Source organism: Camelus dromedarius, chromosome 9 (assembly GCF_036321535.1).
Source record: "Camelus dromedarius isolate mCamDro1 chromosome 9, mCamDro1.pat, whole genome shotgun sequence".
Taxonomy (NCBI): Eukaryota; Metazoa; Chordata; class Mammalia; order Artiodactyla; family Camelidae; genus Camelus; species Camelus dromedarius.
The window spans coordinates 44,396,006-44,423,271 of NC_087444.1; the positions used below are offsets into that span (position 1 = coordinate 44,396,006).

A 27,266-nucleotide genomic window follows, 5' to 3' on the forward strand; every position below is an offset into this window, starting at 1 on the left:
AATCAAATCCTAACCTTATGGCGTGACCCAACTGAGGTCCCACCTTCATCAGGAAGTCTGCCTCCCATGACTCCCAGCCCCTACCACTAATCCCTCCCACCTCCCAATCACCTTCTCAGAACTCTTGGCACTTAGTTTGAAGGAAGCAATTTCGTCCTTGATCATATCCTGTCATAAAATGGAGGCTAATTATCTTGTCTGAGTAGTTTTGTTCCCTCAACTAGCCAGGAAACTTCTTGAGGGCAAAGGACTGTTATGCCACTTCTGTATCCCTGCAGTGCTTGCCTAGCATAGTGTTAAATGCTTTAAGTACATCTCATATAGGTACCAAAAAATAAGGTCTTTCAGATTTTGAAAAAGGCCAATGCACACTAGGCCTGCAAAAATAACTTTTAAAAGTACAGACCAGTCAAGACTGCCGTCCAGCAATGTGAGAGATCCCACAGTACAGCCTCAGCCAACCACAAGCTTCACAGACAATATATCAAATGCTCCATGACAATAATTTTAAGAGCAGTAGAGAGTGGGGAGGGATGGAGGAGCAGAGATTTATATACACTGGGAATCTAACCTGACGGTTTCCTGGCTTAGAATGCCATGTAATTTTGTTTCCACTGGGAAGGTTCCTACTACCATTTGGCAGACTCTAAGGACACACACAAAAAAGCCAATCGTAGCAGATATCTTATGACTAAATTTAAAACCAGACCAACTCAGCTGTTTTTGCTTGCAATAAATTCCTATCCTGTCCTTTTTTTATTTTTTTAACATAGGCGGGAATAAACACTCAGGAAACACCTGCAAATAAAATTTATAGCTGATTCCATTCTCTGTGCCAGTGGCTAAACTGGTAATTTTCGAAAAATGCACAATTCTAGATGACTAAGAATAACTAGCTTTGATGTCTCACTTACCAGACACTGTAGCAAATATTCCAGTATTCCTGGGCTAAGTAAACCTATACTTGCAGGACCTAGATGAATACAACAAACACTGGATATAATTAAGTGTGCAATATGATTTTGAATTAGTAACTAATATTAATAAAATTGTTCATGTAGAACTCTTTTACAAGGTACTCAACAAATGTGTTATCTTATTCAAGTCTCCTGCTCTCAAGTAGGGAACAGTACTATCCCCATTTCACAGCTGAGCAACTGAGCCCACAGACTCAGTCCTGAAGTGACTTACTCCAGGGCACTGAGGGAGCACACAGCAGAGGCTGAACCAGACCCATGTGCTCTGATTTCTAACCCATTGTTTCTTCCACCATAAATGATACAACTAGTTGAGCTTTGCTGTTAACTGTCCTAAAATGGATAATAGCACTCATAAACAAGTTAAAAATCTGCCTGTATTCTCAGGAATTGCTCCAATTCCTCTTCCTCTACCTAGTATTTCTTCATCATCTAGCTAAACTTTATAAAGTGTGTGTGTATATGTATATTACATACATATACCTATATAATCTTTATCATACTGAGTTTAGCCTTTTCTCTTATTTTTAAAGAAAATAAGAAAAACTTTTTATTTTAAATTTCCCCCTGAAAGTCCTCAAAGCTAAATTAGCTTGCATTTACCTCTGTGGCCTCATGTAATTTTTTTCCAGTTAGACCCTGTCCCTCAATTTTTTTTTTTTCTTTTGAGACACTTCTTTCTGGTAAAGCAGGTTTGATCAAAGACCTGCAGTGCAATCTTCCCTTTAACGTCAAACAACTTAAGATCTTCCTTGGCGGAGCTTCCCAGAGTTACCTGCTAGTTTCTCAGCCAAGCAGCCTAGGACTGCAGATGTGTTCCTGTGTTTGGCAGGATGACCTGAGTCCTGGCAAGCTACTTCTCCATTTAAATTGAGAATTTCAGTCAATTTCTGGAGTGCATCCTAAAAACAAGAATATACAAGTGGACTTGACAAATATATTACTTAGGGTTCTTCCCCAAGGTACTTCTTTGACACAGAAGCTATAACCCGGTGTTAAATTAACTCAGAATGACCATACAAAAATAATATAATGTATCCAAATGATAACATATCCAAATGATAACAGTAGTGATGGGAAATATTTAATCAACCTGAAAATTTTCTCCCATGAATGGCTAAATACCATTTAATTTAAAATGCACCAGTTGTAGCAAATATATACTATATACTATTGAACTATTAAACAGACTAAATCCACCCGAATGCCAATATGATTGATAACCATAGGGCCTAGTGATGTTGAAGCAAAAAGTAACTTAAAAAAATTTTTTTTTTTACCAATCAAGAACAAATATCACCAGAGTTTTTGAGGCAAATTATAACAGAAACCTCATATAAGCCCAGGCAAAGGTTAATTAATTCATCAGTGACTAAGCCAAAGACCTTTCCCTTCTGTCCATATTTTCCATGTTGGGCCCAAATGTCTGAGGCTTAAACAAATGAAAGATGCCAGAATCCAAAAATTTTTTAAAGAGGATTCCATTGAACATATGGAGTAAGACCATGAAAGTTTGATACTTCTGTTCTACATAAGGGATAATCAAGGTTATACGAATCTTTAACATGTTTAAGACTCAAAAGTGCTTTCTGCATAATTGTTTTTTTCTCTTAATAGAAGCATTTTAAAAACTTTTGTTATGAGGAAATTGTTCAGAGAGAGATAAGAAAATTGGCTCAGCAATTGAACATTCACTTCCATTTCAAAGATTGCCATTTCAGATATAAATGCTTCCATTTTTAACATTTTAAAAAATTTAAACTGAAGTTTAATAGTAAGCTATTATTAGAAAGAGGGATGTAGCAATTCATTAGTAATAAAGAACAAGTTTACATAATGAAATTAATATTAAATAAGAGTGACCCACAATATATAAAGAGGAAATGCATTATATCAAAGGCTCTTTGTGATTATTCATCCTGTGTTTAAGCATAGATGTCAGTTTCACAAAAGATAAGCATTAACTTACTTTAGTGGGCAATGGACATTCATCTAGTAACAATGTTATGACAGCTGGTCCCAGTGGATCTTCCAATGGAATAACTCTAATTAAAGACTGGACAACGTCCAACCATCCTTCATCTAAGAGCAAATCAAGAAGATTATATGATGGAGCCACTATTTTTAAAATGTGAAAATATTTAACTTGTAGCACAAGATGACTTCACATTAAAATAGAAACAGCTTGGCCTTCATCCTATAGCTTTTAAGCAGCTGATATGTGGCATGGACATAGTCATCGATTGCTAGTCATCACAGTAGACAAAGAATCCTAACTTACAGGAGTCTGGTGATTTGGGGCTATCTTTTATTTGGAGAAAATTCAAGCTATGGTCCTAGGTTTCCCAATTATGATTAAAACAGTTTTTAGCATCTTATTTATGGCCTAGGAGTTAACTGAGAAAATGAAGTATCTGAAACAATTGTCTCTATCTTCAGAATGACACTTAGGAAATTGAGGGACAAAAAATTACCCTCCCCATCCTAGAAGTCAAAGACCTGTCAATGCCAAAAATAATTTTATTTTAATAATTTCCATGAGATAAAACCATTACTGAAAGATACAGCATATATTTGGAACTAACTATACAGTACTTATTAATTACTGCACTTGTACAGGAAAATTTCCATAAACTGAGGGCTTTTCTCTTTGTCATGTGTTAAGCATTTTTGAAATCTTTTATTTAAAAAGAAAAAGTGGCTACATTTCTTCACAATCATTAATTAATTAGGAATTTTTTTTTAAAAAAACTTAAAAAATACCTGTTTCTGCCATTTCGTGCAGTGTAATCATTGAATAGGGAGGTTCCTGATCACTGAAAAACAAACATTCAAGACATCAAACTTGAAGAAGAAACGACAATTTCAAATAAAAATTCAAACTGGAAGTGTAGGTGTAGGAGAAAGAAGAAATGAACATGAGTGAATCTAAAGAAAGAGATGAAAGAGACAATCAGAGCTATAACCTAGAAGGACAAATCCACACCACATGTGCTCATTTCCAAGGTCACTGTCCATGATGGCCCACAAATAAAATGGGTAGAAGGGCACATGGAAGGACCACCATGTGGCCTGAAGTCAAAGCACAGGAGTAAAACTGGAGATGAGAGTCCACTTTCAGCTTTCCTCTAGAGGCCCAGTGCTAGTTGAGACAAGCCAGGGAGGTCCATATCATCTTCCTCATACTTACCTTAAAGAAATGCCAGGAATGGAGATGACAATCCCAACTGAGGACTCATGGAAGCAAGGCCTACATAAACATCTTCATTTTTAAGTGTTCTTCTGGGAAATATCACTATATGCTTAAACTTCGTAAGATGATGTTAGAAAAAAAAAAACCCAAACTTAATCAAGCAGCTTTTTAATAGTCTAGTCACTGCTCTACAATGGCATTTCCCCCTTATTTCGGTGGATTTTCAAACTGTGATCCCAGGAATCCTAAGGAGGTGCTTTAGGGGAACTTTAACAATGAATAAAATATTTTCCATCTAACAATGATAATCTAATTATTTAAGGACTATATTCACCATTTATTTGTTTACATATTGTGGCTCTCTGTTTCACTATGAAAAATAAAATAAAAACTATTGCCTTCAATCATTTAATCCTCAGAATAACTTTGCAATATAGAAATTACTAAATTAACTTCAGGTACTCATTAGGTGCCAGTATTTGACACATCCTATCAAGAGAAAATTCTTATTTAAAAGAATTATTTTAAATGATATAATTAACTGATACAAACATTGCTTTGGGACAATCTGGCAATAATGAAATTAAGTATGCATATACTCAACAACGCTTTGAGTATTGAGATTATCACACAGGTGATAGATACATATGACGCTATTTGCTGCAGTGCTATTTGTAGGAACAAAAATTTTTAAGTGGTAAACTAAATGACCTAAGTGACCATCACTGGATCATAGGATAACAAAATAACAGTACTTTCACACTTACAAAGGAATACTCCATAGCAGTCAGAAGCAGTTGTAGCTTTACATTCAGCAACATTACATTCAGGTCTCAAACATAATGCTGACAGAAAGTAAAACCAAAGAGACTTATCTGTTACATAAATTAAAAAAAAAAAATCACACACAAAACACTGTAGGTAAACTTCCTTATACAGACATAAACAAACATACAGCAGGTAAACTGGAAGAACACCCCTTAAATTCACTAGAATGGTAACCCACTGATACTTGGAGATGGTGGTAAAGAGGACAATGAGATTAGGGAAAAAGGGAAAAATAATTAAAATGTGACAAGGTCAGTGACCTATAGGGAATATGAGCACCTGAATTCTATGCAGACACACTTAAAGGACACACATACCCCTACATTCAAAAAACAAGATAAAATTCTTTGTGGAACAGAAATGGAGCAGAAACTTTCAGTGGGAGGTAGAAGTTAAAGACATTAAGATTCCTGGACTCTGGGTCAGGAACTAGACAGAGGTGACCAGGAGCTTTATGCCTGCACGGTAGGTAATGGGACCAAAACCCCACCTGTGCAAGGGATGCGGGCAGACTCACCAAGTAAAGCTGGGACAGGGTTTCCCTCTCAGTGAAAGGAGTTGAAAAAGTTCTGAATGATAATCTGAGCTGAAACTGGTATAGAGCTAGAAGTCTTCAGTGACAGAAAAAGGCAGAGAAAGCCACGCAGCAGGACCTGGACTTCCTATAGCGGGATGGGAACTCAGAACCAGCACTTTTAGGTTCAGTCATAGACTGAGGGTCCCTGGGACCCAGATGGAGACAACAAAAGTGAAAGATAGGAAGGGAGGGAGGGACAGGGAGAACATACACACAGTGAAGGGGAAAAAACCTTCTATCAGGAGGAATCTGCAAACTAAAATCCCAAAGCACATGACAATAACTAATACCATTATTGATCTGAGGATAAAGTCACTACCAAAAAAAAAATGCAAATAATCAACCTTCAAAATGATTTTAAAATAAGTGTATTTCAAGTGTTCTTTCCTATAGCAACTCTCTCACAATGGCATTAGGAATGTGCTGTCTTCTCAAATCAAGGTCATCCTCTCCACAGTAACAAGTAGAGAGAGAACATTAAACATAGATCATTTTATAACTGCAATATCTACATACATCCTTTTACATATATTCTTACTAAGCTCATCTGTCCTAATTGCCTTTCATGTTTCATTTTAACAGTCTTATAAACTTTACAGACTAAGAAATTCTTCCCTTTAACAGTTTCTAAAAAAAACAAGCTATATAAATATGTTTACAAACTGTCTGAACCCCGTTTTACCATTATATTCTCCAACATGCCCCTTCACATTTGCTCTGCATCTGCCTTATTTTTCCATTCTCAGAAGAGTTTTAACTATAATTCAGTACAAATAGATTTACGGTAAAAGTTGCCGTATTATTCCAATGTACGCTACTTGCCTCCTGTAAGTGGATTATGTACTTTATCAACAAATTCACTTATAATTTGTAATGTTTTTCTGAAGCTTGGAAATAAAGCTCTTTCTTGCCCTCACACCTGTTAATCACCCTTTTTAAAAATACAAAGTCTATTGTATACCTGTTTTTCCTTAAATAACACTGCTGTGGCTTACTTTCTTATTTGAGAAGGACAACTTTTCATTACAATTTCACAGTACGTTTTAAATGTCACCATGAAGAAACTTTATATAACAACTTATATATAATATTACATACCCCAAACTTGCTTGAGTTTGGGGGATGTAAATGGCATAGATTTGTATTCAATAGATATTTCCTATAAACATATCAAGATTAAATTAATTCAGATACCAGAACTACTCAAAAGCTGGTTTTAATAAACTTAGGAAGGCCCTTCTGAGCTGGTTATGGAGAGTATCTGTAAGAATTACCTTTTCCCAGCATGTTCATAGTGGACAGAAAAAAATGTGCAAAATAAATTTACTTCTGTGAGGAAAAAAAAGAATACCTCATAATAATATGCACAGGTATACCCTGCTTTATGCTATAACTTTTGAGGAACTAAACAAAACTGGGTTTTTATAAATGTGATGATCAAATTTAGATACTTAAATTTACTAGCAAAGCCTGAAGCAAAAAACCAAAAAACAAAAACTCAGATATAACTTTAAAAAAATACTTTCATCTACTGAGCAATTGTTACATGCAAGGCCCCGTACTATATGCTTTATATACATTATTTCATAATAATCCTCATAAGAAAGGCATTATTCCCTTCTTATAGATGAGGAATCTGAGGCTTAAAGAAGTGATTTACCCAGTGTCATGTAGCTAGTTAAGGGGCTGGGGCAGAATTTGAACCCTGGTCCACCATAATTCTAAAACTTTTACTCCTAACTACTGTATAATAAGATTAAGTTAAAATATTTTTTTTTCAGCTGGAATAATGACCTTTAATTTCATTGTTATTCAATCTGGGATTTCATACTTAGACAAAGCAGGGAGAAACAACAAAACAGGTACAGGTGTGCCCTGCATTTTCTTTCAATTTACAAGCTTCCCAAATAGATCTAAGGGAGCCATCTAAGGGGTATAAAAGAGGGAGGAGGATGAAACTCGTCTTGACCTATGTCCTCCCATTGCCAACAGAAGTTATGTGCAGCCACGCTCTTGGTTAAACAACTGATCTTGCATCTCTGGTCAGTGGAGTAGATAGTCAAGCAAGATAAGAGTGAGTCTGTAAAACCATTTCCTACTGCAGTTTCAACACAAACTCACTCCATATTGACTACATTCTCTTAGTAAGATCATAGCTCTAATTAATGTTTTCTGCTACAGAAATGTTTAGATATTTCCAGGCAGGAGTAGATGCTGGCAAGTGAAAACAACAAATCTTATAATCTACTCTGCCATCAGAGGAGAAATAAAATATTCTCCCTTGGCCTGTGAGAAGCAAGGCTTGGCAAATATATCCTAATGAACTGAAGGAGTCCAAAAGTTATGGTTCCTGGCAGAAGACTTTTCATTAGATAGGAGGTGGCTGTGAGTCAGATACTTACTTATCTACAAGAGTCCGTATGACTGCCAGTGTGTCCAGCACTAGCCCGTCTACATTTTGTTTCTTTCTCCTTGGCTCATGAGGTCCTCGGCCCCTCCTTGGTGGCCGAACGGGGTCCCGGGGATGGCTCCTCATGTCAGCAGCGGGCAATGCACTGTTCTCGGCCTGTTGCCGCTGGGTGTCAACGCTGTCTTCTGCTCCACTGTCGTCTCGGCAGATACAGGAATTACCCATGGTAGCAGTGGCACCTCTAGTCCCCAGAAAGTGGGCTATGTGCTCAAGAGTCAACAGCAGACCCTGGCCAAGGCTTCTGCTCGCTAAGAACACGGCCCAACCAAAGACAATCATTTAGATAGTTATCAGTTTTCCAAGTACTGTTTTCATAATCAGGAGTGGAGGAACTTGCATCCTATTTGTTTTTAACAACTGAATGCTGAAGGAAGTTGCAGAGCTGATCTCCAACATTATCAGTTACAGAGAATCCTGGTCATCCAGTGGCAGTTCTAAAAGAGAAAAAAAATAAAAAAAAGGAAATGAATCAAAGGTCTTAGCTACTCAATTACTCAAACTTCCCTAGTTTGATTTTATAGACATTAGGATTACAATGAAGAATCATCTTTGTTTATTTTTATAGGTTTCCAACACAAAGAGTGGTCTTTGCATAAGAGAATTAACAACCAGTAATTCCTTTTTATTATAGTATAAAGTTGACTGCTACACTTTATCTTTGCAAACCACAGGAGCTACCCTTTAAAAAAAAAACGATGCTTTTATCTATACAGAATCACCTTAGAAGAATGCAATTGTTTTAAGGGGTCCTTTTGTGGAATACAAAAAAGTAAATTGTCTTTCTTAAAGGTATGAGAAAATGTAATATGTTGCAAATAAAATATCTAATTTCAGATGTTTGTTGTTAGCACCCATTCGATAACAAGAATAATAAAAGGATAGAATGTTCCATCTAAATAACACAAACTGCACAGATTTCCCATTTGGAAGCTCTCTTGAGAGTTTACAGAAATCATACCAGTAGTTACAAAGCTTTTCTGCTATGTAAGCAAGACTCTGTTTTGGGAAAGGTAAATATATATCTCAAGGTTACATTTTTACAATGATAAGTTTGTTGTACATGTCTGCTACAAAGTTAAGAATAGGGATGCACCAATGATCTTCGTTTGAAAATACTGACTAAGCAACTCATACCAGGCACGAGGTTGGCACCGGGAGAATAAAGATGAACAAGACACAGTCCCTGTCCTCCAGGAACTTGTCGCTGGCCATTCTTATCCCACACAGCATGTGTATCATCAAAAAACCTAATGACAGAACCAGCTCTTTATTAAACTGAGAAAATCTGATTAGGTCTGGAAAGAAGTCAAGACTTGGAAGCAGAAGACCAACATGCGGCTGCGTAGCAAAAAGTAAAAAAACATATTGAGATCTGGAGACTAGGACCCATAAGGACTAGAGATTTGTGTGTAGTCCCTACTCAACCCTTGGCTATTTACAATTAAATCCTCATATACTGATTAATGGATCAGGAATAACTAGCTCTACATAGTTCTAAAAATAATTTAGTAGGATTAGAAGAGAAAAAATTTTATTTCCATTATTTTGGGCGGGCTTACAGCAAATTCTTCTAAATACTTCCAGTTTAGTGCTCATAGGGGAAAAACAGAAGAAAAAAAAATAGATGGAGATAGGAAGTCTTATATACATGTGTATATGTGTGTGTGTATACATATATATACATATATATATATATATGTGTATATATATAGTATGTAATCTAATCTAACATGTAGAGAAGGGGAGGGAAATGGGAAGGGCAAGGATGGGAGGAGAGGAGAAAGGAGGTACAACAGACAGGCATTATCTCTTTCCAGACTACTGAGACAGCAATGATTGAGCCAAGTAATACCACAGACTTTGGTGGTTTCCTCAAAAGTCAGGCCATCTTCAAAATTTGGCAGTTGTACTTTAAAAGATGTGACTGAAGTACAGCTAGGAACATGATGCAAGGACTCAGCTGGAAATAAGTCTTTTAAAAGAGAACACATTCTAAACGAGCCAAGAGTGGAAGTAATACCATTCCCATCACTGCAGGGACCAGGGTATATAATCCCCTCCAGAGGGCAGATAACCAAGTGATTCCAATGATTAAAAGGACAGGAGACAGAACCCAGAAAAAAAAAAACGGTTTTGTTTTGTTTTGTTTTTTTAAAAACATTTATTTATTTTGCAGGGGGAGGTAATTAGGTTTATTTATTTTGATTTATTTTTTAATGGAGTCACTGGGGATTAAACCTAGGACCTCGTGCATGCTAAGCACACTCTCTACCACTGAGCTATACCCTCCCCTAGAAAAAAAAACTCTTTTAGAAGGTGCCTGGTATAAATTTTTACTGATCTTATAAATTATACTGGTTTCTGAGAAAGACCAAAAAGCAACATTTAAGAAGTGATGCTTTGGCCCTTCTTACAGAAAGTTCACAGAGAAGGCACTATTGGAACAATCTGGATGAAAGGAGGTAAAGAATCCAAGTTTTTGTAGCAGGTCTGCCACTAGGCAGTAGCCTAGCTGATATGCAACTGGAGCACTTCCTTGAAATCTTAAAATTATTATTTAAAAATTTTCATTCAGTGATTTTTTAAAATAAAGTGAATACACATTTGTTTTAAGACCTAAATGCTATAAAAGTCTTTTGCTGTTTTCTGAAAGGCTTTCTTTATGGCCCGTTCCCTTCCTAGAGATAACCCCTGCTAAAAGCTTCAAGAAATCTATTTCCACAACTATTATTATGTACTTACAAATTGGCATTAAAAAAAAAAAATTGGACATTGCCATGTTCTATGATTTGCTTTTCCCCTCTTAACAACAGATCTTTCTATATACCAGTACATATATAAAACTACCCCATTCCATTAAGGCTGCATAGAAATTCATATTCTGGATTATCATAGTTTCTTAACCACTAATGCTATAAAAATCTGTGATTAAACCAGCTAATACTCTGCAGATGGCAGAGGGAGTGGTCCAGGATTTGCTACAAAGGAACTCTATTTGGGAATGAATGTTCTCTACTGGGGAAGTGCTCTCTCACTCCCAGTGTCAACGTTATCAGAACAGGAGGGAATTCCACTGACTTCTCTAAATCCTTTCCACACAATCAGTATAGAAGTTGGGATGGACATGATATGGAAGTAGTAGATTTAATCCAATCCAACACTTTAAATTGGGGAAGGCATACCTGAGGAAGGGAGACCAATTAGGTACACTAAAACTGCTGGCAATGATTTGAGGATATCAAGGTGAATTTGAGTCCCAGAAAATAAAGTCTTGAAGGGGAGAGGACAGGGGACCCTATAAAGTTAGTTTAATGCTAACACTTATAGAGCTATTTAGAATAATTAACAGGAAACAATTAATGAGAGTGACTGTGAGAAAAGCAGTTGGGTTAAAAAGAAGTTTGCAGACAGTGAAAACCAGTGGAAAAGTGTGTTATTTGATAACCTGTGATGATACAACTGACTATCCATGGAGGGGAAATGAGAGTCCCATCACAAGCCATATTTAAAATTTCAAATGGATAAAATTTTTTAATTTAAAAATAAATAAATAAATAAATACAGAAATACATAAGGAAAGAAAGAAAAAAGAAATCTGTTGGACTCCAAACTCTTAAACTTTGTTCTATCCAAACAATTTTTGTCAAGGCTTAAATTGAATGTAGAATAATTAAATCTATGCAGATTTCCATTTAGCACATTTCAAAGCAAATGGAAGATATTCAATAATACAGGTATTTTTAAAAACCTGACTAAATTTGGAGCTGAGAAGAATTAAAACTTTTTTTTTCCTATTTCTAAATTGAACTCAAGTATAGTTCAGGTCAATTTCTTCCAAAAGAGTCTTTTTCCTTAAATGACCCAGAAAATGATGTCAACCTCAAAATTTGAGAAGGAAATGGGGAGTAAAAAAATAAAAAGTTTTTCAGCATTTTAAAACCAAAGACTTTCTTTTTTAAGAACTAGCTGAATAAGACCGGGTGTAAAGAAGTTAGCCAGGAGGGAGAAATCATGAGGTATTTCAAAGGAAAGACTATGAAACAAAAAAGGAAAAAAAAAATAAGAGCTGTTATACTTAAAATTTTTTTTTTTCTGAAGTGAGCATACAGAGTGCTCTTGAGGGTTAAAGTCAAAAGCAGGACAAATAAATGAACAAAGTGTATGATCTTTCAGATTAATTCAGCACTAAAAAATATGTACCTTTTCATCTTGAAATGGCTGTCACTCATGACACTTCTTAGAGAATAAATCGTGAACACTTGAAGCAAAAGACTGGGTGATGAAGCTAAACAATTACACTTTAGACAGTTTTGTTTTATCTCATTCCAAAAAGCATTATGTGGCCCACTTTCCAAGGACCATTGTTTTGAGACAGTAACACTCAGCCTACAGATTTTGTACAGGATGTCAGAGGCCACCTACAGTACAGGGCACCCGCTTTGCAGTCAGACAGTTTGGGCACAGATCCCAGCCCTGCAATAGTTACAGACACACATTCTAATTACCCTGACTATTGACACACTTTAAAACATAAAGATAGTAATAGTTCTTACACCTCACAGTAGTACTGTGAGGATGAAATGGAATAGTAAGTGTAAAACACATGGCACAATGCCCAACACTTAAACTAGATCCAAAAATGCAAGATGTTATTATAAAATGAGCACATAGTTAATCAGAAGTAATTAAATAATCTAGGAGGTGGGGGCTCTGGAATAAGACTTGTCTTAATTAAGAGCACTAAGATAACTAACAAATTTATCTTTTATAGAACTCATCTGCTCTGTACTCAAATAACTTTTACTTATCTATACTTTCAGACAAAGAGCCTTGGAAAAGATTGTAGCTTAATCATCCCCAAAATGATGGGCATTAGAATCACCTAGGTACTTCTTAAAACACAAATTCCTGATTCTACTCCAATAGACAGCATCAGAATTTCTAGGATGTGGCCCAAGCAAGTGCTTTCTTAAAAGCTCCCCAGGTGATGGTGGCCAGGTCTGGAATCACTGTGTTATAGAACCTGGCACAGTAGTCAGGACCTATTGACTGAATAAAGGGACAAACTGAAACACTAAAGGGTGACTCTTCTGGGGTCTAAAAAGTTTATCTTCTTTTCCAGAAAAATGAACTGAGACTATCTTTGAACCTGGTCTTTTGGAAAGGTCAGCCAAAATAACCATTAGAAAAGAGTTACATCCAATTTATGTACAGTATACTATCAACACAATGAATAAAAACAGCTCCCTATATTTCCCAGCAGATCCACCGTATGAAGCATCATCCTGAACCTAGATGGTACCCTGCTTATGGGCAATGTTATGCAAGGGCTGACAGACTGAATGGAATGGAAAATGAATAAATAAGACTAAAGATGATGTAAAGGCAACACAACTATAATACCTATATACTTTACCTTAACTTTGAAGACTACTTAGCATTAGATTGTCAAGTCAGTTTTGAAACCAGAAGAAAGAAAAAAAAAAAAGAGCTAGTCACAGAATTCACATAATTTAAATATATACAGATCTACGGCTGTGGCAATCATCAACTGATTGGATGATAATGATACCACTGGATGCCACTGCTTAGTAGAAATACTTTTATTGCCATCTAAATGGTAATGCTTTTTAAAATCATTACACTGTTCACAGCTATTCTGCTGCAAGAGCATAATTATAATCAAACATTTCCTTTGCAAATTTATTTCTCTGAAGTGTGGTATTATTTATTTTGATCCCTTCCCTTTGAAAAAAGAAAGTAAAGACTATTCTTTCCATTTCTATATCATTTATGATTTATTAATACATTTTATATGTTTTAAAGCTGCTCTGAGAGGGGGGTAGAATCACACTTGGGCTTTCAGTAAGTTTAGTGTTAAAGCAGTGAGGTCTAGTACTCAAAACACAGACCTCTACCATCATAAACAGCTCATCACAGAGACATCTGCCAACTGGTCTAACCCTCTCTAACAAATAGTCCAGGAATCAATGATTCATCTCTTCAAATATTTGCTTGCATTCAATCATAATACAGTTCAGTGACATTAAGAACACTTTCTTTTCTTTGAAAATAAGACTTCAGGATTATGCTGTCAAGAAAGGAGAGATTGGTTAAATGAATGACCATAGAAGAAAAAAATTAACTTTGGGCATGAAATTACTATTGCTGTCATCTTTACTTCATTGATCTAAAATAGTGTTACAGGATGCAGCACTTCTTTCCAATCCACTCCCCAACCCCCATAGGCTAAATCACAGAGCATGAACAATAACACAATATTATACTCTGGAATTTTAATCATTTTCTCTCCTTAGAAAATGTTTTAGATTTTTTCCTAAGGCAGTGACTGCATTACAAGCAATAGCTTCTAGTGTCATGTTTACCCTCTAACATTTTATTACGAAAAATTTCAAACATACAGCAAAGTTGAATTTTACAGGAACACTTATATACCCATTTGCATTTTACTGTATTTGCTTTATCACATTCTATACATCTCTACCTATCATCAATCCATCAATTTTTTTATGCATTTCAAAGCAACAGTATACTTTCCCCTAAACAATTTAGCATGCATATCATTAACTGGACTTCAATACATTTTGAGGTTAAATTTATATATAATAAAATGTACAAATCTTAAGCATGTATGTGTTGAACTTTGTCTAATACATGCACCTGTATAACTCAAACTCTATTAAGACAGGGAACTTTACCCAGAACTATACTTGCTTTTAAAATATCCTGCAGGACACCCTAAAGACCACAATTTTCTTGTGTTTGAGTGGGGAAAGCTTGGAGGTCAAAAAGATTATTTGCTAGTACAGTAAGTAAATAAGAAGGCGTATTGTATATCAAGGGTACACTTGTCAGCTGAAACAGAAACCACCTAAAGATGTTTTAACAAGAACATTTTTGTCTCTAGACACTAACGTATCTGGTATTCAGGGAGAAGGGAAGGGGAAGATTGTGAAATATTTGTTTGGAACTTCACTTTTCCCCCAAAAGGAAAGGCAGCTCTGATAAGGCATTTTTACATGCCACCCAGGTGTCCTAAACTATCTGCAGTCACACTGGCCACCTGAGGTTTCTGTCACAATGGGTACTCTTATCCCCTGGACTGTAACCTTAAGGTGGTCTGGGAAAAGCACTGGATGATTCTGATACTTCTCTTATGCACTGACATTGGTTTAAGACAGTACATCTTTGAGTGGACAGCAGGTAATTTTTCTGGTTGAACTGTTAGAGAAGAAATATCTAGAAAAGTCTCCCCTTAAATGTTGAAAGATTTTTAACCCAGGAGCAGTGGTGTCTGTGGGCAGGTGAGACTTACAGCAGAACAAATTATAGAATACAATCCTGACTTGAAACAATACAAAGTAGAAAAGACAAATCCTTTTAGCATTCAAAAAATATATATTAAAAAAAATTTAGGGCTAGGATACAGTGATGAATTTCCAGAAGCAAATAACAGTTAAAAAAAAAAAAGTGAATAATCCCTGCCATTCTCAAAGGTTGAAAAATTTGCCTAGGACCCAAAAAGGAAATGCTAAGGAAGAACTGAGGTAAGTGCTAATGATGGCTGCAGTACAGAGGAGAAAAACACATGCAGTACCTCATGTTACTTGGGATTTTCTCCTCCAGGAGAACAAATAACAGGAAATCATATAGATGTGTCATTCAAATACACACATGATTCACAAATCTGAAGGAAAAGTTTTTTTTCTGTTACAGAAAACTTTGCTATTAAGAAAAGCAAGCAAAATGTGTAAACAGCATGAACAGCAACTTTCCTTAAGGAGATCTACTTAAAATGGTGTCTGAAAACACTCAACTGCACACTCAACTGGATACCTACTAGAACCTAACAGGTATTCAGTAAGTACTGTAAGTGAATTTATTCCAAAATCTTTAAAAATAGAAAACATTGATGATCACTTTGAAAAGCTGAGACATCACTCAATAAATATATGAATCCAATGCTTATACACCAGGCACAGAGCAAAGATGAAAAAAGGTCCCTCGAGCTCTTGGTAAAGGGCTGAAGGACAGTGACAGACAACACAGAGTACCCAACTCATAATAAAGTACATGCCATGAAGCCCATGCCTAAAGCGTCAGGTCCACTAGCAGGCCTCTCACTCCAACATGTTTCCAGTAGAAAAGGAACTTAGTAATAACATTCAAGTATCGCTGTACAAGAAAGTTTTCAGGTGACTAAATACATGAGCATTAGCAAAAGGGGAATGAAGGATTTACACTTGCGTTGTAACACTTTTGTGTCTTAAATGACAAGCCAAAATATTCTTGGTACAAATATCCCTGACCACACAACTGAAAGGTTAACCGAAAGCCCATAAATTAAATTGACAAAGATGAAGCTACTAGTAATTCTAATGGATGGGTAAATAAATAAATAAAAGAGGAAGCACAATGAAAAACCAATTTGAGACAATACTGATGATGCATCCCAAACAAGCACCCTTCCTGAATATTGTAGGAATCCCCATTCTGCATATGACCTATAAGAAGCTTTGCATTGGTGCCAACTTTCCCAGGACAGAACTTTCTGGGAGAAAAAGGTATCAGAGACAACAGTAAACTACATTGTTGTGCTAGTTTTGGTTCATGAATACTGTGCTTTAGTAATCCTTAGCAATTCACTTGGTAGGTTATTAATAAGTAGCCTTTAGGCATAGGTAAGTATGAAGCAATAAGAACTAAAAAAAGGAACTGTACTAACAAGAAGGAGTAGGGTAGGAACCATACTTTGAGAATTACTACATTAAATCATTGCACAGGAGAGAAAACTTGATTCTTCAGGAGGCAGAAGGAGTAAGAAAAAACTAATGCTGAAACATTAAACTGAGGTAATAATAAACTTGCCGAGTAAGGCATTTCACAACCTTCTACTTGATATGTATAGGACCCATGAAATTATGCCTGGAAGCTATAATTTCAAGCAATAAGAAAGTTCTATGCAGGGTTCATTTTTTAATCAAGCTTAAGGAGTGCATCAATCCTTTGCTATCTCAAATGCATTCTTAGTTTTCAAAAGCTTAGAGAGGGAGAGAGGAGAATATTCTCTAAGAGCTCACTATTACTTACAACTTTACCTCATTTAGCCTTGTATATATCATAGTTATCTACAGTTAAACATGCTTTTACATATTTAACCAGCAAGCATTCCCTTTTGGAATGGACACTGAGAGTAATATATAACAAATGTGTACTTTTTTTTTCTAATCGTAAAGCTTTGCAAGAAAACTATTTCAAAAGTTGACTTACTGAACAGATAAACCAAAGGGAACATATTCACTCTTCTGCATTCCTAACTGTTGTGAAAGTCTCCTCCTAAAGGTTGTGGCCCAAGTTATGGTATTCACTATTTCATGACTTCATTTTTTTTCAATTTTCTAATTTGACTACCAGGAAAAAAACTATCCAAATTCAATTAGAAATGTCTTGAAAATGCCCAAATATTTGAAGAGAAGCTAAATAGTTTATTATGCTCCCTCCATAACTCTTTGAAATAGATTCCTGACTGTGATGCCTAATGACTTTCCACTTACTTCTGTAATCTTGTGACTATCACATCCTACTTTTCAAGAATCCCACCACAAAATAGAAAATTTCAAATTTAAAGTAGTGTAATAGTGATTACTATCCTCAAGAATTCCTAATAATTTCTCAAACTATATAGATACTAGATTATCCAAGAAAGTTGGAATTTTAAAGAATGCCAAGTGGCTTCTCATTTCATTGTAACAAATTACTTCATTACCAGGAAAAGTATAGGCAATTCCCAACAGACTGAATTAAGCTCAAGAGTTGAAACAGACTGTAGTAAATGCACTTTAAGGAACACACAATGATTTTTTTTTTTGGTTATTCTCTTGCCAAAACATACTTCAGAGTTGTTTTTCCCTAGTCACTACAGAATAACACACTACTACACAAAATGCTATGTTTTTATTTCCCCTTGATTCTTGGCCAATTTACTAACTGAGAAGTTATTTTGCTGACAAAGCAGAAAAAGTCCACATAGGCCATGCTGGAACACGTCCTATAATCAATAATGTAAAAAGAATCATGGAGTACAGAAATAATGAAGGGTTTGTGAAAACAGCAAAAAGCAGGACACAGACATTAAGCAGTAGGTCAGGACAACATGTATCCTGGGAACCAGAACGCTCACAAAATCACCACAATGACTTAAAAAAAAAAAAAAGACTCACGGAATATAAGATTAGAAAAACAGGAAACACAAGTTCGCTTTTTGTTAAAAAAAAAAAAACTTCAAAAATCACAAATTACTCAATATTTGTTAAACCAGCTCTAACAAATGCCACTTACCAAACATTAGGAAAATGTCATACATGGGCACAATTACCTTATAACCTCATAGAGGGACCTACAAAGCAAGATGTCATCCCAGGAAACACAAACTGGGATGGGGAATTTAAAAGAAATTGCTAATATGCCTCATAACCTATGGTTTGGGGCTACTACAGGAAGGCATAATATTCATGGAGAAAAAAAGGAATTCTCATTTACAATATCACAACTGAGGGAGGAAACATATCCATCACCTGTAAACATCCAAAGGCCATGAATATATATATGGAAAAAGGGGAGGTGGTTTGCAATATTGAGATCAAATTACCTGGAGGAAAATCTCAGCCGTCAGAAAAAAAAAAAATTCCTGAAGGAGAAGATTGTATCATAGATTATCTTCCGCCAGTACCATCAGCAGTTCAAAGTAAATTAAAACTCTGGGAGCAAAACTAGAAATTCCTCCACCCCCATCTAAACAGAGGTTGAAACCATGGGTTTCAGTTATAATATGACCTAAAAGGCTGTAAACCTTGAAGATTTCATTACAATATGGCTCCCATCACTCCATAGGTGATAAACACTGTATTAATGCTAATCCCTTATATCTACATGCTGCTCCACAATATAAAAAGTGCCTTCACTTTCACTCTTTAACAGCAACACCTTTGATGGTAGAATCACTGTTCTTTTCTTCCACACATTTTGTACTCTGTATTTTCACACACTGCGCTATTTTACAGAAGACACTCAAGGAGGTTAAGGAGGAGGTGGTAGGTAAGGGGCCTGGACAACCGCGGGACTCTATTCAGTCAATTAGACACTTCCAACCTTTAAAAGTACAAAGTATAACACTCCAGGGGGAGCAACCTCATTCAGGCAGAGAGACAGGATAGAACTGCGGAGTCTTAGTGGACCGTTTCTGCCTCAGTCTCTGTGCCAAAGACAGAGAAACTGAGGTAGCAGGTAGTAACAAAAGCCTGATGTGGAATCACGCAGGGAGTGCTGGTGGGACAGACTTCCCCTACTCCACCTGCACTATGCCCAGAGCGGCTGAATCCTGTGTTTGAGAAGAAAACCCTCGCCTTTCCCGCTCCCCTCTCACTATTCCCCACCCGGGGTCTTCCTATGGATGGTGGTCTCTTCTTCCCGGAACCGCGCAGCAATCCCCTCACCCCAGGCCCTTACCCGTTTTTCACATCGGGCCTCCGAGATAGGAGAACCCAGTGGCTCTGCCTCCCAATTCCTAGCCTCCCTCTCTCTGAAGCGTCTCTTGACTTCAAGGCACGTCTAAGCCTCCCCAGGGATGGTCTGTCTCCCACTCGCGCCATCTAAACCTCAAACTCCACAAAAGGAAACCATCCCAGAACGTCCTACCTTCTACACCTTCCGCCCTGGGCACCCCTGAAGAACATTCCTAAATATCAGGAGCCTCCCAGGAGCCACCTGCCTCTCACCTGGTTCCCTTTAGCTGCGGCCTCTTCAGAAGGGCGACACTCCACAACCTCCTCCCGTTAAGAACCCCCTAAAGGGGAACACCCTCTTCCCTCTTCCAGGAACCTCTTCGGGTGCCTTCAGCACGGGCCTCGTTGGAGAACCTCCGAGCTGTTTCCTGGGCTCTGCCCAACGCCCACCCTTCCTAGGCTCCTTCTCGGAGCCTCCCCCAGCCCCAGACCGGTCTCCCTGCCGCAGACTCGGGCGGCTGTTCCCCTCCCTCACCGACGTCCCCAGCCCTGGGACTCTCCCCGTTCTGCGTCCCCAGGGGCTTCCCAGAGTAGCGCGGCTGGGCTGCGGCACTGACTTTCTCCAGCTCCCGGGCCCATCCGACGGAGGGGGCGGCGGCAGCGGCGCGACTCCTTTGTGACAGGTCCGAGAGAGCGGTAAAGATGGACGCGAGGCCACAGCGCTGCCATTACGTGAGGGGCCCACCCCCGCTTCGTACCGCCCCGGCCCTCCCTCAGTCCCCTAGGAAACGCCCCTTCCTCGGTGGCAATCCCTCTTCTTTATAGCCAATCATCTTTCAGGAAAGGGGTCACGGGACGGCACGGCACGGCCCGCCCCCCCAGCAGGATCTGGCCAATCCCCTTGCCGACGTGTGAATGGCCCAATCAAGTCTCTCCGGCTAAATTTCCAGGCACCGGATCTCCATCTGTCTCCTGGGGAGAAAAAGAGATGCGGATTGGGTGAGGCTGCCGGAAGCGGGGCGGAACTTTGTTGTGGCGGTGAGGAACAGGAAGCCCTGAAGGGTCAAAAGAAATATAAAAGCAAAGGCTATTTTTTTTTTCTCTCTCTCTTCTTTTTCTTCTTCCTTCTTTCTTTCTCTTTTTCCCAAAGAGCGAGCGGCCTTTGCGGTGGCGGTTTGGGGTGGGCGCCGCCGAGGTGAGGGGGTCTCGCCTCCCGCACGCCGGTAGGTGAGTGCGGCCTGGGCCCTAGCCAGGCAGCGAGACCTCGGCTCCTGCGAGACCTCGGCTCCAGCTTCCTCGCTGAGGAGATGGGGGGTGCTGCGTTACGATGTGAGGTTTAGAGCCAGGCCTGTTCTCAGCCTGCGCCCTCGTCCAGTGTTCTGAGTCACCGGGGACAGGGTCTTGCGGGGTCCAGCCTGAAGGAAGCCGAGGGAGCCCACGGGAATGCCTCCAGGTCCTGTCGGGGAGAATCCCGACCCTTTCAAAGGGTCCTGGGACTTCAGGCCTCTTGCCGGCTGTCCTCTACTTTCCTGCCAGGTGGGGCCAGTGAGGCTCCAAGTGAGGAGTGGGCTCTATCCCAGAGGTGCTTGGAATGGCTGCAGGCTACTCAGGAGATGTGAGGGTGTCTGGTTGGAAATGACTGAATCGCAGATTTAGTGTAGGATGGGAAGCATTTATTATGTACCATGTACCGGTTGGTGTGCACAGTGCATTTTTTTCCCTAATAGAAAACAAACCGGCGTGCTCGTTTTGCAGAAAACTTAGGAAACTAAGACCAAGGGTTGAAGCATCTTGTTTGAGAGTTGCTGGCCCATGTGCACGGCGGGAAAAGGGGGAGACCTATTCGTTCGTAGCACTAGTTCTTAAACTAGTAGAAAACACGATCTTCTGCGGCCCTTTGAAAGTGCAGATCTCGGACCCCACCCCAGATAGTCAGACTCAGTAGGTCTGGAGTGGGACTCAGGAGGCCAAAGGGAGAGCCTGGTGGTCAGAATTCCCAATGACCTCAAATGTGTACCAGCTGTTAGATAATATATGTTCCTTCAGCTGTTTGGCTCATTAATATGTTAGTAGGGACACCATAAAATGGTTTGGAGGGCATTGCTTATAAAATCCTTGAGAGGAATTGGTGTGTAGTCTCCTTTTTGATATAAAGAATTGAACTGAGCCAGAAAGAGAAAGAAAAATGCCATATGATATGGGTTATATGTGGAATCTAAAAAAAAGACATAAATGAACTTATCTACCAAACAGAAAGAGACTCAGACATAGAGAACAAACTTAACTGTTACCAGGGGGTTAAGGGAGTTGGAAGGGATAAATTGGGAATTCGAAAATTGTGCCTCTTGGGGAGTGATGGAAACGTTAGCTATCTTGATTATGGTAGTGGTTTCATTGGTATATACAGCTATCAAAATTCATCAAATTGTACATCTGAAATATGTGTAGTTTACTGTGCAGGAACCATACCACAGGTAAAGGTGTTTAAAAAAAAAAGAATTGAGCTAAGACAGGTTTTATAGTCTTTAGAGTTTGAGAATAACAGATTGTAAGGATCTGAAAGCAGAGGCTGCCCAATTATCTTTTTCACCTGAGGTCTTGGTGTCTTTGCCCCGTGGGGGAATTCTTCGCTTTTGGAAGAAAGGAAGAATTATGTCAATATTATGTCAATCCCATTTACCTGGTTAGCAGTCTTATCTTGTACCTTCTAAAAATCTTGATGTTTCGGTTAGAATCAGGCTACTGCTTCAGAAATTGAAAACTACTTATCTGGTAAATGAAGTAATTTAAGTGCATAGGTCAGCCATAGACTCAGTCATAGTGTATTTATGTCTTTGTGGCAGCTAAATGAAGCAGTTACAGTGTGCTCACTATTGCTTACCTTTTGAACATGCTTTGTCTTCATTCTCAAATATGGTCTATTTCACTCTTTAGCATGTGATTTAAAGATTGTTCTGTCTTTGTCTTTGGGTTTCTGCATTTTCATTATAATGTATCCAACTGGATTTATTTCTGTTCAATTTGGTGTTTATTACAATTCGTGAATTTGTGAATTAGTGTCTCATTAATTCTGTAAATTTCTCAGCCATTTTATATTTATGTATTTCTTCTGCCCCATTTATCTTCTTTACTGATTTAACAGACCTTTTTACTCTATTCTTTACTCTTTATTTTTCTATACTACATTCTGGATAATTTCTTCTTTATTCTCATAAGTTATTTCTAATCTGTTAATAAACTCATCCATTGTAATCTTAAATTCTGTTATTGCATGTTTTAGTTACTGAAGTTCTATTTTTTCTTTTCAAATGTGCCATCCCACTGTCTTACAGTTTCTTATTCTCTGGTATTAATTTTGAGGCTTGGTTTTTATTTCTTTAAACATGGTAAGCATAGTTGTTTTATAATCTTATGTGTTAATTCCACTATCTGGATTTCCTTTGGGTCTGTTTCTGTTGCCCATTATTTCTGCTATTTTTTCTTGCCAGTTCACCTTTACCTTGACAGTGTAGTTCTTTGGTGTACCCGATTAAGATGGAAAAGGAGGTTGTTATCAGACTCCACACTCCCTGTGTGGGCTCTCCCTGCTTTGACTTTTGTTTCTGTTGCTTCACCAAAACAGCAGCTTTCAAGATCAGAGAAATCCTCAAGAGGAAAACCAGTTTGAATATTGGCTTAATTTTTGGTTTTCACCTTGTCTTGGATTTTGGCCAAATTCTTTACTATCTTGTTAGCTTTTCTATTTGTTTAAGAAGTATTTAAAAAATTTCTTACAGTTTTACTTATCACAGAGGTAGAGGATTGGTCTCAATTACCTAGCTCACTATTTCTGGAAATGAAAGCCCCCTTTGATTTTGATTTTAGAATGTGAAATTTGTGATTTCAGGCAGCCTTGAATTAAATATTATTTTTCTTTATATACCTAAAACTTCCATCACTTCTCCCTGTGCAGTGTCATAGCTGCTATCCAAATTAAGCTTACCTGTGACTTTTTTGTAATCTTCCTTTTCTGAACTACTTAGTGCTTAATTTCTATTCTCTTAGAGCATTTAAACCTCATTCTGCATTTCCTTAAATGGCTTATTTAACTAACCTTATCTTCTTTACTGAATGCAAGTTCTTCACTTGCTAAAAAGTAGAGTGCCAACTTAGTACCTAGCACCACTGTGCCTTGCACATAATAGGTCTCCTGTAAAGATTAACTTCAAAAATACAACTGAATGAGTTAGTTGGCCTTATGTTTAGTGTAATGCAAAGCCTTTTTTTTTTTTTTTTAATTTAGTCTTAGAAAGGAGTTACATAAAGCCTGGAAGGTAGGGGTGGAAGAGAGTATGAGTTAGTGTGGGTTAGGTTCCAAAGTCAGCCCAGATGGCAAACTAGTGTATAATAAGCAAAGCTGCCTTCAAAAGTCTTTTAGAGAGGCACCATGTTGAATGTAGGTATACCAGCACAGCACAGTCCCAACATGGCCAGGTTTTCCTCCAGCTTTGAAACAGATGCTTTTTGTTTTTCCTTTGAGCCAGATGAAGTTTGAGTTTGGTTTGCATTTAGGAGTCACAATGTATAGAAAAATACAACCAATATTAGAAATTATACATAGTGAGGGAAGTGTTTATACTCTGAGAGTCACATGTGAACTGGGTAGCTGAGGATCAGTTAAGGGGACCAATATTTGTTCTCTTTTCTTCCAGTGGATATAGGTGAATTCATGGTAAATGCACATATGATGAGACTCTGTTCTTGTGCTATGGAAAGACAAAAGTATATTTAGGTTTTTTTTTTTTTTAACTTTCAATTGCATATGTTTTTTAGATGCCTGGACAGCCAGGTTACTTCAGACTGCTCTTTACAGTAAGTATTCTAAATATGAGTTGCATTACTTATGCTGTGCCCTCATTGTTAGATTGTTCTAGTCTCTTTTGTTAGTAGAATAGGTTAAATACGCCTTAGTGTTAGAAGAGACTGAGGATGACTTTGTCTAGTAATAAATGCTGACAACACTCAGTGGTTATCATTCTCTGAAGCTTTATAATATAGGGAAAGTTGGCTTGATCTAAATTACTGTAGCTTGGTGAAAGTGCCTTCTGGCCAGAAAGCAGCCTTTATTTGGAATATATTTGAGTTTGCCAGGTGGCAAATTCCTCTTACTTGCTGTCTTGAATTTTGAAATCCCCTGTGACTTGAACATCAGGGTACAGATATTGGAAGAGCAGTACTTAAGTGTGTTTACTGACAAAAAGAAAGTGGATTGGCCTGTGGTTCTTGCTGCCTAAAGGGAAGCCTTAGAATAGTGTCACACGGAACTCTGATCCCTCCTGGTGTGTTTTTACACATACAGTCTATCTGATGTTAGAATTAGGAGGGTATGGTGGCCAGTGATGTAAACACTTAAGTAGTCTGTCATCACAAAATTGAATCCCATAGGAAACCAGATCTCACTAACTTGTATCATGTCATGAGCTAAATGAAATGATTTTTCAGGTCAGCAGTGGCAGTTATTTTAGGGGCAGCGATGTAAGTTTTGTTTCTAAAAACTTGTATAGCATGCTCTGTAAAACACTGACCCTGTTCTGTCCCACCAGCCTGGAAGTTAAACGCCAGTCTCTAGTAAAAACACAGCAGTGTAGTGTTTAACATTTTCTTCAGCTTGAAATATAAGAACTGTTTCTTTGGCTGTCAAGAAAATTTGAAAACTTTATTTCTGTCAGTTTGAAACTTTTAAGTTTGGACAAAGTGATTTTGGTATGGTTTTAGTTTTCCATGCATTCCTTATTTGAAGAACTTAAATAATCCTTTTTAAAGTAATGTAACGATTATTATCATAATTATTTATTATTGATAATTAAAATTGAGTCATGAAAAAAGCTATATGAGTAAAGGAAAGTTGACAGCATTTATTCTAAAATTAAACACAGTAAAGGGGGGAGCATATAGCTCAAGTGGTAGAGCACATACTTAGCATGCAAGAGGTCCTGGGTTCAATCCCCAGTACTTTAAAAATAAATAAACCTAATTACCTCCCTCTACCCTGCCAAAATAAAATAATTAAATAGTACAATAATGAGTAAATAAAATATTATTTAAAAAGCTAAAAATAAATAAATAAATAAACATATTAAGGACAAAATAAGCATTTCCAATATAAATTCTCTTCATTCCTACGTGAATTTTTATAATTAGATCCCCAGGCCCCTGGGCTTTTGTTTGTTCGTGTTTTGTTTTATTTTTAGTTATTCTGGCAAACAAAGGAAGAAAATAAGAGACATGAAAATTTAGGTAGGCTGTAGGAATTGGAAATAAATTGCAGGTACTCATCACCTTCCTATTAACAGAATAAACAGTAAGTGAATATTGGACTCTTCAAAGAAAAATTCTTTGTGTGGGAAATAATTATTGCATAGTATACGAGAGCCATTTTTTTTTCTTTTAGTCAGTTGAAATTATAGTAGCAAGAGTTATTCTTGAAGAAGACATCAATTACCTAGTACAGTAAAGTGATTTAATTTTTGGTCCTGTGTTTCCTATTGCACAAATTGTATAGTGTTTGAATAGAATTCCCTATGGGACATAGACACTTCAGCACATTCTTGCTTAATGTCTGCCATTCTGTATAATTTACATTGGACAGTATCTCAGAATATTCATGTGAGAGTGTTAAATTCCTCCCTGCTTAAATTCTTCAAATCCTCTTCATGGTTGGTTTATTCAATAAATATTTATATACCCAGTATATGCCAGACACTGCTAATAAGCACTGTGGTTACAAAGAGCTGTTGGTATAGTCATAAATGATACACTGGATAAGTGCTGGAGGAGTTATAAAGAGCTGGACTGGGGACTAGAGGAGAAGCAGCGAGGCTAATGGAATGCTCTTGCAGTAGTTCATGCAAGATGAGGCCCTGAAGAGAGATTAGAAAGCAAAGGACTTTTAGAAGATGGATGAAAAAGAGGTCTTTATGAGGTAGAAACAACAGAACTTGGTGACTGGTGGGATGTAAGGGAATAAGGAAAGAGGAATCCATGTCCAGGTTTTTTAGCCTGGGAAGCTGGATTGATCCATATTTGTGCCCTTCATGACTGCCTCAGGTTTACCTGTACTGTTCACTTTGGTAATTCAGTATGTACAGTATTGTCTGGTATTAACTAGTATGAGGATACTAACTCTTAAAGTTTATTTTCTTTATGCTTCCCATAGAATTTGGCACAGTGCTAGTCACAGTTCAGCATTCAGCATCATGCTGAGTTTTTTAAGATCGAATTACTAATACGTAAAGCAGTAAAAGGGGAAATACAGAATTACCATATATATATGTGTGTGTAAGTTTTTCTCAGTTTGATGTGGTCTCCTTCCCACTTCAAATGTCATGGTTGTAACTTATGTCACATCATTATTTCTCCATTCCTTGAGTGAAGACAGCATTTCTCTCACTTCTATAACTAGACCTTAGTGTAGTGCTTTGTAGTAATGGCAGACCTTTCAGAGCATTTTTAAGCAGGTGCCAAACATAGTGCTGAGTGCTTTACCTGAATTATCTTGTTTCTCCTCACAAAAGCTTAATGTTGTACAGTACTATTTTAATCCTCATTAGCAAGTGCAGCCTCTGGTTTAGGAAAAACTAAGGCTCAGAGGAGTTAACTGACTTGCCCAGAATCATACAACATATCAGTAGCCGAACCAAGGTCTCTTAATTTCAGAGTC

At 37.6% G+C, this 27,266-nt stretch overlaps 2 protein-coding genes across 11 annotated transcripts in view; one reads left to right on the forward strand and one right to left on the reverse strand.

Annotated features, from left to right (window-relative positions):
- RSPRY1 (ring finger and SPRY domain containing 1) overlaps positions 1-20,326 on the reverse strand; it is a 42,615-nt gene extending 22,289 nt beyond the window's left edge. Inside the window, exons 1-6 of one of the 4 annotated variants that reach the window (XM_011000001.3) lie at positions 20,185-20,326; positions 7,978-8,479; positions 3,741-3,793; positions 2,947-3,059; positions 1,753-1,879; positions 915-973 (exon numbers count right to left, since the gene is read on the reverse strand). In XM_011000001.3, the coding sequence (XP_010998303.1) occupies positions 915-973; positions 1,753-1,879; positions 2,947-3,059; positions 3,741-3,793; positions 7,978-8,324 (699 nt within the window). In that variant the 5' untranslated portion in view covers positions 8,325-8,479; positions 20,185-20,326. Of the gene's footprint in view, positions 1-914; positions 974-1,752; positions 1,880-2,946; positions 3,060-3,740; positions 3,794-7,977; positions 8,480-13,461; positions 13,531-19,840; positions 20,051-20,102 lie in introns of those variants that run through there. The other 3 variants (XM_031458382.2, XM_011000002.3, XM_011000003.3) reach the window with 3 other exon arrangements.
- Positions 20,327-20,530: 204 nt separating this feature from the next.
- Positions 20,531-27,266, forward strand: part of PSME3IP1 (proteasome activator subunit 3 interacting protein 1) — a 30,875-nt gene continuing 24,139 nt past the window's right edge. Inside the window, exons 1-2 of one of the 7 annotated variants that reach the window (XM_031458391.2) lie at positions 20,568-20,605; positions 24,380-24,418. The gene's annotated coding sequence lies outside the window, so the exon portion shown is untranslated. Of the gene's footprint in view, positions 20,795-20,873; positions 20,897-20,997; positions 21,021-22,935; positions 22,954-24,379; positions 24,419-27,266 lie in introns of those variants that run through there. The other 6 variants (XM_031458388.2, XM_064489143.1, XM_031458394.2 and 3 more) reach the window with 6 other exon arrangements.